The 12,667-nt window shown below is 37.6% G+C and overlaps 1 protein-coding gene across 1 annotated transcript; it reads right to left on the reverse strand.

The window, feature by feature from the left end:
• Nucleotides 1-2,089: 2,089 nt before the first annotated feature.
• On the reverse strand, nt 2,090-11,089 carry LOC131439195 (uncharacterized). Its single transcript, XM_058609929.1, has 2 exons — nt 11,022-11,089; nt 2,090-3,925 (listed from the first exon to the last, which is right to left on the reverse strand). Exons 1-2 carry the CDS (start codon nt 11,087-11,089, stop codon nt 2,215-2,217), a joined length of 1,779 nt encoding a protein of 592 aa, XP_058465912.1. The 3' UTR covers nt 2,090-2,214.
• Nucleotides 11,090-12,667: the final 1,578 nt, after the last annotated feature.

Raw genomic sequence — 12,667 nt, forward strand, 5'->3', positions numbered from 1 at the left:
TATGTTTGATTATAAATGTGATATCGTTATGAAACGTGCGCTGCCAAATTGTAATACTGCCTTTCACAATCAATGAAGCGTTGTATTTTACTTCATTTTGTTTACTTTGCTCTCACGGACTTGCTAGCTTTGATGGCCCCGAAGGACTGAGATGTTGGTTACGATAGCACTAGCTGGAGCGCCTTATTGTTGCCACCGGGCTGGTCGAAAACGACCTCATTAAATTTTGACATATTTTCAAGGGCTGAAAAATGTAAACTTACACACCTGCAGGAAGCCGTGATATGTTTGATATATATATTTAAATCATTCTTTTTATATTCAGTCATTATTAAATGATATGATAATCACTCAAAACTATGCGAAAATTTACTATCATGCACAGCGAATGGTAACCATCTCAAAAAAAAATTAGACGTACTGAACATCAAATGCAATAATTTTCTTTTTTCAAGAAATATTGCAGATAAATCACATGTTCTTACATCGAAACAACGTATTTAGTACACTACATCACCTTAACTGAATGCTGTATATGATTCTGATATGAAAATATGCATCTTTCCGTGTAATATTACAACCTTTAGAACTACACAAAGATGACGATTAGATTTTAAAAGCCCGAAAGTTCAAGGTAAGACAACAAAATAAAGGGTGATTTTTTAAGAGCTTGAGAACTTTTTTAAACAATAAAACGCATAAAATTTGCAAAATCTCATCGGTTCTTTATTTTAAACGTTAGATTGGTACATGACATTTACTTTTTGAAGATAATTTCATTTAAATGTTGACCGCGGCTGCGTCTTAGGTGGTCCATTCGGAAAGTCCAATTTTGGGCAACTTTTTCGAGCATTTCGGCCGGAATAGCCCGAATTTCTTCGGAAATGTTGTCTTCCAAAGCTGGAATAGTTACTGGCTTATTTCTGTAGACTTTAGACTTGACGTAGCCCCACAAAAAATAGTCTAAAGGCGTCAAATCGCATGATCTTGGTGGCCAACTTACCGGTCCATTTCTTGAGATGAATTGTTCTCCGAAGTTTTCCCTCAAAATGGCCATAGAATCGCGAGCTGTGTGGCATGTAGCGCCATCTTGTTGAAACCACATGTCTACCAAGTTCAGTTCTTCCATTTTTGGCAACAAAAAGTTTGTTAGCATCGAACGATAGCGATCGCCATTCACTGTAACGTTGCGTCCAACAGCATCTTTGAAAAAATACGGTCCAATGATTCCACCAGCGTACAAACCACACCAAACAGTGCATTTTTCGGGATGCATGGGCAGTTCTTGAACGGCTTCTGGTTGCTCTTCACTCCAAATGCGGCAATTTTGCTTATTTACGTAGCCATTCAACCAGAAATGAGCCTCATCGCTGAACAAAATTTGTCGATAAAAAAGCGGATTTTCCGAATGGACCACCTAAGACGCAGCCGCGGTCAACATTTAAATGAAATTATCATCAAAAAGTAAATGTCATGTACCAATCTAACGTTTAAAATAAAGAACCGATGAGATTTTGCAAATTTTATGCGTTTTATTGTTTAAAAAAGTTCTCAAGCTCTTAAAAAATCACCTTTTATGTATGATGTAACATGGTTTTATCACAGGCCCGTACCCAGGATTTCGTTTCGGGAGGGGCCCAAAGATAAAAAAATAATGTTACTGAAGATTGATTATGTACCTAATTCTTGGTGTACCTTTTATGGGTGTTTTTAACATACACTTTAAACTTTTCTACTGGAACTGTTACATTTCTTTACGTTTACTGTCTTGTTATTTCTTTAACACATGTCTGAGACCTTCTAAATATGTATACATAAGTTTTTGATTTCGGGAAGGGCCAGGGCCCCTCGGGCCCCCCCTCTGGGTACGTGACTGTTTTATCAATTCACGAATAGTAACAGACAGTTCAACTGTCTTCGGTCGGAATCTTCGCTACGCTGGACAGTCCAACGAATTACAGATTAGTGCTGCAGCGACAATTTTAACATAATCATGGGCTCATGAAAGACAACCTTAAGTGGTAGTAAAATAACAAAAAAGAATTTTTGCAACTCTTTTTGATTTTATAAAACTCTAATAATACATCACAAGACTACTGATTGCATTCTAAAACAACAGCTAGGACGAATCATTGCCAAAGCAAATAAGGTCTCTTATCTAAGTAAATAAATAATATGTCATAGTTATGGTAATAATAATACTAATAATTTGATTCAGACAGCATCATTTGCATTGAAACTCAGGACGTTCAACTTTCTGGAATGATCTTCAATTGGACTTTCAAATGATCGTGCTTCGATGGGCAAGTTTGGGCTTTGCTGAACGTGTTTTCTTCCAACATGCTGATGGAAAATCGGATCAACCGTCGTACTATTCGCAGGTATTTCTAGCGACCTAAAAGTTTCCACGTTGACTTTCGGAAGCCGACGTGTGACTGGAACCGGCGGAAGACTGGTAGTGGTCGTACTACTAGTATTGAACAATTCGTACGGGAACACCTCGAGGTAGTTTCGTGGAGGTTCTATCGTGGAATCAGCCTTGTTACGTTCTGGGTCCGGAAGAGTATCGCCTCCGGGGAGACTAAGCCGATTGATGTCATAATCGCTCTGATCCGGTTCGTACTTACGATCTGCTTCCGAGGATGCTGTCCTGGGATAGAGATTTAAATGAACCATCAATTTTCCCGGTTTCATAGTGGAATGGTAAGACGAATGCGAGGAGCGGTGACGGCTCGTTGAACTGCGAAAATAGCTGTCCTCCATTGGGTACTGTTGGTTCGGAACTGCATGCTTTATCTGTGCAAAATGGTGGTTGTTGAAGTACGGGTGAAAGTTAATGCTAGAATAATTCGGAGTTGGTCTTTTTCTGGTGGTCGGGCGTCGAAAGCTGAAACTTCCGTCAGTCATCGGTTGAATATCTAGCATGATTGAAAACGGCATTCCCCGGGGAGGTTTCTCTTCTGTGCTGGGTTTCTTTTCGGGTGCGAATCTGAACTGATTGGTGGCAAGCAAGTTGATATCACTTGGATTTGCTGGACGGAAATTGTACAGAGGATCAGGCATGTACACACTGGGAACACTGAGCTGACTGTTGATGATCTGTGGTTTCGAGACACGGAGTTCGTGTTGCTTCGATGCATCGCCGAAAAGTGTTGTGATATCTCCGTTCTTTCTCGGATGACGATAAATTCCGGTGAACTTCACTTTGTGATTCCTATACATTGGATTGCTGAATTCTGATGGGTGCTGTTCAAGCTGCGGGATGTACCTAAGATTTTGATTTTTTGTAGACGAAAGTTGTTTGAGCACGTCCTGAATGTTGTTCACCAATCCACGGTGGTTTCGTTGTCTAGTCGGGTTCAAGCCTTTGAAGTCATCTCCAGCATAGGACCGATTCTGTTTTGTGAATCCTGACGGAATCGCTGCTTCGATAATTTTAGGAATTCTAAACGGGCGTGGAGTGTCAAGTGAGGCAGCTTGGAAATTATCTGCTAAAGGCGAAACGTCTGAAAATTTCCGCACGCTACCCAGTTTTGGTGGCTTGAGATATGCACTTGGAAAAAGTACCAAATTATCGTTCTTTTCTAAGGTTGGTGCTTCGGAATCCAACCGGTGCAATCTGCGCTGTACAACAGCTTCAGCCACTTCTTTTGACTCATTGCGGCCGTCAATGGATTGTTGGTGCAGCGAATTGATTTCATTAGCAGAGAATGGTGTCGTCAGTATGGAGTGAGCCATACTGGACTCAATGCTGGTTTCGTTGGAAAAACTTTCCGCTATTAGCTGCCGCCTGCTGGACTCCGAGTTATTGACGATGATAAATAGAATGAAGAAGATAACGAATGCCATAGCAAGAATTCCATACAAAGATATCTTTCGATGCCGGTAAGAAACATGACGGGAAACTTCATGTGGCGATTGGTATCTGAAACAACAAAGAAGAATTAGTTGAAAATCTTCAAAAGGTTCAAATATTCAGAAAAGATAATACAACATAGCACTGACAATACTAAAAATACATTAGACACAGTTGATTAAGATGATTCTTTTTCTGTGAAATTTTCACAGTTTCTGTGGTATACCCGCCATTAAATTCCGTACGGAATCTTCTGTTACGCCCGCGGTGACGATTCTCCATCTTGTCTTGAAATTATCGGTGCAATTTGCTTTATTCTTAGTTTCAAAGAGTTTTCGCTTAACTAGAGCCTAGTAAATCGCTAGTGGGCATAGCTCTGGACAGTTTGGTCAATTGGCTATTTATGGCACGTATTTGACCTCTTGTACATTATATGATTTCAGGGCGGATTTCGCATTGTGACTAATGGCCAAATCAGATCGGAAGAGTCTCGGTCTCTGATGAATGGTACAAACCACTTTCGCAGACAATTTTTCTAGTACTCATCCTTATTGATTGTGTCGATACAAACGAATCTTTTTCATTTTAAACCACAACTACATATGAGCCGCCAAATCAATACTTCTTCTACTACAATTTATTCGGAAAGTTGAGCGCTTTCTTTGTCTGAAAATGGTATGCAACCGATAAATTTTTGGATAAACTAAAATGATAAACTGTTGGTTTTAGCGTTTGTTAGTTGTGCCTGTGATTGTGAAGTATTTGCACCCACGCCTAAGTTCTGTCCAGTTAGAATCCGGAATCACTTATTGCAAGAATTCTTTTACAGTTGTTTGTTTACATAAGCACCCACTTTCTGTGGTATTAATTTCACGGTGTTTCGTGCAGTGAGTCAAAACATATTCCAGATGGAAGTCAAAAACAGAGAAAAAAATTTGCACAACCACTTTGATAATCCAAAGTGGTCCGCAATAAAAATCCCGTGAAATAACGACGGCGACGAGAAGATGTTTCTGCGAAGTTTAAGTTTGCTTTTATGGATGAATTTGTCAAAAAAACTGATGATTTGGCAAGGGATATGCAGCTGCGGAGCAAAAACCACTTGTTCTTGGACTCGAATCTGTACAAGAAAGAATGCCGCAAGAACTGCGTACTATCTTTTATTAAAGCCCGTAAAGGTCCCGTGAAGTGTTGGCCAGATTTGACAAGTTGCCACTACAGCCGGGAAGTACCGCGATACTAACGTAGATTTCATCGATAAAAACATAAATCCGCCAAGCAGCTCGCAGCTCCGGTCCATCGAGAAATATTGGGAAATAATGAAGCGGAAGCTTGAGAAGAGTGGATAAACGGCTTGGGATGCGACTCAGATGACCAAAATATGAAACAAATATGCCAAATAAGTTGACTCCGGAGGTGTGTAGCGTTTAATGGGAGGAATCAAGAAGAAAGTGCGAATTTTCATTAGAAACGAAGGGTAATTATTTGTACAGTGTAGTACAGTGAATTAGCTTTGTTTTGCTGTATTAACCTTATTGGTTTTGTTTTATTAAGCTTATTTCTACGAAGGAGTGTAACTCAGTTTTGTCATCCACTTACTAGACAAGCTACCTATTTCGTTCTCAGGAAGCCACCGACTAGAGTGGAAATTGTGACATAGCATATATTTATAGATTCCGTATTGTGCGAAGATTAATACTGTGAAGAACAGAGCGATACTTTTCCATGTATAACGTGAATCCTCCCTACAGCGATCGGAACAGAACTGCTACTGAATGAAATTCGGTGTGAAGAAACGATCGAAACCGTCGGCCGTGTGAGAGAAATCAAAAGGATGACATCATTATGGCTTGCTGTGATTGGTTCGTGCAAACATAGGTCGATTCAAACCAATTTTTCAATAGTATGCTATTTAAGCTAAACATATTTAAGTTAAACGTTCCGAATCGATCGGCTGTTAAATTAAAAATCCATCAATAAGTGAATGAGTTGTTATCGTTTAAAATTATGACATGAAAAGGTTACTCGACTAGTTTTGCATTTTGTAATTGATGCCTGGCCCCGTACAGTGAATAGTAAGGCATTTTTATTGACAAAAACGTTGTATTCGCGGCAAAACACAATAGAAAAATTAAGGCAGAATAGATTTCCGTCTAGAATCTATTCTCTGATCCTCTCAGCATAACACCTTTTTGACACAGGAGGACAACCAGTTTTGTACTTTTCGTGAATGGCCTATGCAGAGAACAGTCTTCGTCTGAAGTAATGTATGCAACGATAGATTCCCTTCAGTTACGGCAAATGCTTATGCAGTTTTAGGACTTGTAAAACACAATACCAGGAACAGTTTACGTCGCCTTAGTACGCAGTATTTTGGGATACGGACTCTTTTTCTAAGGCTTCCATCACTTTACCACAACGTTCACAACGATCGGATCGAACGCGTGCAAAAATGTTTGCAACATCGCGACTTCCTTGAAAAAATCGTTTTCAGGTACCTTGCTATGAAAATCGCTGCGCTCTATGTTACAAATGATTAAATATTTCTCCATCGACTCTTTGTTTTCGACTTGCTCTCAAATAATTTCATGTTTTCGGTGGTTATAGTTGAAGACAGTTACATTCAATGTAGTTATAAAAATGTATGGGTTTTCACTTTGAACTCGAAGATAATGCAGAATTTCCAATATAAGGTTTAACACGTTACAATCGAACGAATAACAATTATGTTATCGAAATGAAATCGTGCTTCAAACTAATTGTCCTAAAATACTATGCTGATGAGTGTTGTATTCAGTATTTCAATCACTGAAATCACGGATTCCCAGACAAACTGATACGATTGCTCAAGGCAGCGATGGATCAAGTGACGTGCGTTGTTCGATTATTGGGGATTAACTCGAATTTCTTGGAAACTCGCAGCCAAGGTCGGGCGGTTACGGTGGGCCGGGTATGGTATACCTCCTATGTACAGCAGAGACCCGCTTGGTCTAACGACTGAAAGAGTAAGAGTAAGAGTACAGACTCGAGGGCTTTGGAAAATTCCTTATTTTCTGATTTCACTATCACTTCATTTCTCTATATTTTTCTAGTCTGTTTTTCATCGGGGCATGAAAAACACTACATTCAGTTCATGAAAACCTAATAAACCCATATCATGCTGGTGTAATTACCCGAGCTTTGAATTATCTCGTATTTTCAATGATAAAATACAATCCAGCGGCCTGATCTTCGTTTTTTGCTGTCTCATTCACAAATGATCGCATTAAACACAAACTCAGAGGGAGCGGATGCATTTTCGTCATCAACTTCAACAAAAGAGAGTATCGATGCCAACGTCACTCATTTCCCTACGACAAGACAAAACCAAAGTATCATTTGCATGGAAATTTAGTCGAATATCAATTCTTATTCTTTCTTCAAAATATTGAAAATCTATGAACTATGAATAGTGTATAAAAAACTCCTTAGGTCATCGTGCGCGCATGTGGTTTTAGGATATTTTCGATGGAAAATTTGAAAAAAATGCCGAAACCAAAAACATACAGACCTTTGAAAAACTTTTATCTATATGCAGGGTGAAAATGGCTGGAAAATTGGGAGGATTTTCCGAGTGTTTTCGAAATTATGTCAGATAAATGTGTGTTTTCGTGATCGATCCCAATGCAATGATATGATTTTTTTTTCATATAATCCTTATGCTGGCTAAAAGGATTACATTCGGACACATTTTTGGAAAAGCTTTTTTTGCTATTCATGGAAAATCAACAAATTTAATATAACCGATTTCGTTGTATTTTGCCAATTTGCCAGTGCTAAAGTGTTGTAAAGTTTTCTAAGTTTTCCACAGAATAAAATTCATTTTTCAATGAACTGAAGAAAATCCGCATCGTTGCAAAATAACTTGTATTTTATTTAGCACTTCCAAATCGTCAAAATACAATGAAATAAGTTATATGATAATTTTGCATTGTCGCTCGGAACCGGGAACTGGCAACCGGTATAGCTTAAACTCAATTTGTTTGGCCAGCAACTAACATAATCTATAAATTGAATTAGTTGTGAGCCAAATTAAAAAAAAAGTGATTAATCCACAGAGCAGTGAGATGATACCTTTTCGCCTTTCTCTATAGAAAGGTATTAGAATTGCTGAAAAAAACGACTTTCGAACGGAGCCTCGGAGACCCAAAGTGTTATATACCATTCGACTCAGTTCGACGAGATCGGAAAATGTCTGTGTGTGTGCACTTTTCGAAGATATTTGAACGCGCTCAAATTTCTCAGAGATGGCTGAACCGATTTTAACAAACTTGGACTCGTTTGAAAGCTACTGTCGGGCCATTGATCAAGTTCGAAGATCAAATGGCTGTGACTTTTGGTTCCGGATATATGATTGTATAAGTGACGTAACCGACAAAACACGTTGATTTTTACCGCTCTTATATATATAAGGGTGCCAAAATTTTGGGATCACCTCTATTTTCGTTAAGTTCTAGTGCTCAAAAGTTTAAGCACCTCGAAAAAAGCCTTCATGCAAAATTTGACCTAAATCGGACATGCTTAAGGGGTGCTACCCGATGGTAAAGGTTTGACAATTTTCGATCTTGAAAAACCACCATAGGGGAGAATACATGAAATTTCTAAAATCGAAAATTTTTTTTGATGCCAAAACTCTTAAAACTGCATAAAACATCGAAATTTAGTATCATATAAATAAAAAATTTTTTAGAAAAAATCAACTTTCTGGGACTTTTCATATTTTTTCTAAGTCTCAAAAAGTCGATATTTTCAAAAAAAAATTTTTTCGAGATGACACTAAATCTCGTCGTTTCATGCAATTCTAAGCCTTTTGGCATCAAAAATTTTTTTTCGATTTCGAAAATTTCATGTACTCCCCCCTATGGTGATTTTTCAAGATATATGAAAATTCCACTAAGTGGACTAAGAAGGTTTTTTTTAGATTAGCATCACTCTTCTCATACAAATAGGCAATGCAAATGTCAAGCACTAGTTTGGAAAAATGATGCTGACTGTGTGACATAAACACTGAAGCATGCTTTTGTGAACTACTCGAATCAATCTGAATCAATTGGTGTCAAAATTAGTATCTAAATTTATTTAATAAAAGTATGAAACATATTTTCATGAGACTGTTATGAAAGAAGAGAAAGGCATTATCACACCACTAGGTGGATTAAGAAGGGTTTTTATCAATCCACATATGTTTTTTGCATGGGTATTCTTCGGTGTCTTAGTTCTCATGTCACTATTCTAATTATCGTCGTTTTGAGCGGCAAATTGAAATTTTAATCACTCATTACCCTGTAATGTCGAAACTGCAAATAGTATCGAATTTCAATCTTAACGTGTGACAATCGATTGAACATTCCATGAGATGTCAAAGTAAGTTCCACTTTAAAGTTTTTCGTCTTTATTTATGGTACTTCCAGAGCCGGTATTCTGGAACTAGCGTAACCCAAACTGATTCATATGGCCATACATTCATTCCATCTTCTATATCTGTATGAATTTTAAAAACTCATCATCCTGAAATTCCAGAATAGGATAAAATTAACCAATTTTGTATAGAACCACAAGTCCTTTAATTTGAATTTTTGTTTTTGAAGTCGATTTAGCTTTTTTGAGAAAATGATTGAGCTTTGAGAAACGATTCGATACTGGAACCGGAATTCTAAAATCAGTGTAGCCGAAATCAGTTAAATTCTACTTAAACTTCTAACGGCAGAACAGACATACCTCAACGCGATCTGGAATAACTCCGGTGTGTTTGGACCGCTGCGGTTCCGCATTAGTCAGCATGGACTAGAAGAAAATCTGATTTTTTTTGACACTGGACGCATGAAAATTGGTCAACTGTATCAAGAGTTATGATTTTTTGAAAAAATAGATTCGATGAAAATCCCTACCCGAGCGTTTGAGTGTTAATCATGGTACCGGCAATGGATTTGTATCCGTGTGGAGCATTGAGAAAGAATTATGTTGTTTCGTTTAGTCAAACTCGAGATTTTCATGATTAAGTTCTACCCATTCTTCCACAGAGGAAATTTTGAAAAGACGCTTCATAGTAAAGTATTCACGTCAAAAACAATGCATTCGATTTTCTCAGAAACTTATAATCTTATAATCTCACAGAACTCTATTTATCATCAATCAACTTCCGGTTCTGGAATTACTAACTTATCGGTATTAAAACTTCAATTTCAAGAGCGTGTTTCTCTCCATAGTGCTGAAAAATGACCAACTAGCCGTATAGTTTTAAAATGGTGCACGTCTATTTAGTTCATGGTACACAAATTTGATAACAATCTTCGGAAATACCGGACAGAGTAGTCGAAATCTCCTGAAATGAAACTCACTTCATTTTCTCGGAGATGTCTTAACCGAATTTCACAAACGCCTAGTATTTTCGTGTAGTCTGTCAATCTGTTCGACTTAAACGCATCAATTTATAAGCCGTATGAGGGAAATATCAGGATTTATTTTGGTAGATGACGAAGGTCTAATTTTCTACCAAGATAACCCCGATGATTTCAAATCTTGATATTCATCTATCAATTTCAAATCCAAACATTCACAAATATTATGCTTCGTGTTAAATTGCAGAAGGAAACTATTATGTATTCTATCAAAATATTCTATTGAAAGATATTTCTGAAAATTGAGACCATTATTCCAGCACAAGCAACATAACGATTACGTTTTTTTCGATAGTTTAGGATCGAGACGTATTTACTTTTCATCGGCAGTCACCATTTAAAACGAAACCATTACCTGACGTTCTTTTATTTATCAAATCTAACTCAGTTAGTCCGATGAATCATTGTTTAAACAAAATGCCGAGATTGTACAGGTCGTTCCAATTATCGCTAAAGATGTGCATCAAATCACTGCATGAATTCACTGAGAATGTTAGAGGATAGAAAGCGACAGTCGGAAGTTCAGTCTACACATTCAACATAGTTTGAATCTGTATATGCTTCCATCAGAAACACTTGAACATAGATTTATTCGAGAATAACTCACGTCGTTTTTCCAGAGAATCTAAGTATTAATAGATACATGAATGTCAAACGAAGTTGACCAAAATATAACGTTTCGAACATATTTAATCTCAGCTTTGAATTAGAAAAAAAACAGATCTCACTTGTACAAACCGAACTGTGACAGCCAATTGTTACTGTAAGCCTTCACGTAAACACCGCCAGTACTCATAGTTTCTTGGATTTTTTAGCACTTCATTGAAATTATTGCCGCTGATCTTGTAGTCCTTTTCGACTGGCTTCGAGTTGGTTGATCGTCCAATATCTTAGATTTTTTTAAACGCGCAACCGCTGAGAACCGACCGATTCATCGCGAATAAAAGCATCAACTGAAATCATATCAAACTTTCGAGGACACTTCACGCCGGTTGACGATGTGGCGGCACCCACCACTCCACTGAAGGAAGTCAAAACTCGGCGATGAGCTTAATTTCCATTATCCTACTTCCATGCTTCCTTTCTTAGAGGGCTACCGGAGGAAGATGCTCCACCGAATACGACTTCAACTGTTTCCACAATAGCTGATAGTACTCTTAATGACAAACTCCTACCATAGCTCTCACACTGCACCGACGGTAATCGCCATACAAACCCGAGTTGTTTATAATTTCCACTGCCGTGAATAATTCCGAGTATGTCACAAAACGTTGGCTTCCTCCTCCTCCTCCTCAGAATGTCGCTCAAATCGTCGACACAACACACATCGTCAATCGTCAACCAAAAGTGCCACCAAGCGCGAAATTATCCACCGTCGGAGCAAGAAAATACGAACGACGCAGACAGAAAAAACACATCGCGTACTTAATCACGACGCCAGTAGCGACGTTCCTAATTTGCTGTTAACCAAGCGATAAAAATGCTTAGTTTTATGAGCCTAACACCATACATTTTGCGTGCTAGTGATTTTATACTTGGTGGAATTTCAAATGTTTCCGAAAATTTCGATTTCGTTCGGAAGTTGGTTTTGCCAATTGTTTCATGTGCCAATGAATTTAATGCCAATTGAAAGGTCGCAATCCGCCAGTTTATCGGTTAAATATGAATTGTTTCAACAGTATTGTCAACAAACTAAACCTAACGTTATTGATTTTTCTAGAGAAAACCATGATTAAAATATCGGTCATCTGGGCAATTGTATTTCTGTATTTATTTTTGTAATTTTATGCGTAGGATCTGTTGCAAACTATCTCATAACAAAATAAAGAGCGCATTTAAAGTGAGTTACCGTTTGTTGCAAACTGAATACTAATTTCGCACATAAAAATCGCACCTACTGAATTACAGACATACATGTCTCGATTATGTAAGGCTGCAATTTACTGAATACGGGTATTATCGAGCAATCGATTTATCTTTCAGAAGAAATAAAATGATTCGATTTTGTTTTCTTCTCTTTAGATTTGACCGAAACATCAACATTTAAATTTGCATTTTCATGTCATGTTACTTAAGATATGAACAAACCATTGGGAAATTCGTGAATAATTTTCCAGCAATCAGGCAAACGTTCCACTTGAGCCAAAAGTCAATACTCAACTCAATAAGTCGTTTGACTGACACACAGATTTTTCTATCCTTGTCAAATTCATTTGGCGTTTATGAAGTACCAACTTTAAAAAAAACTATGTATGAAATTTCATGACATTTTTATTATTCAGAAAAATGAGTCAGCCACATAAAAGAGGATACTTTTGTCATTTTCAAACCAATTTCGTGTATTAATTTATCATTGCTTCTTGATGAAAAAATA

The sequence above is a fragment of the Malaya genurostris genome, chromosome 3, assembly GCF_030247185.1.
Source record: "Malaya genurostris strain Urasoe2022 chromosome 3, Malgen_1.1, whole genome shotgun sequence".
NCBI lineage: Eukaryota > Metazoa > Arthropoda > Insecta > Diptera > Culicidae > Malaya > Malaya genurostris.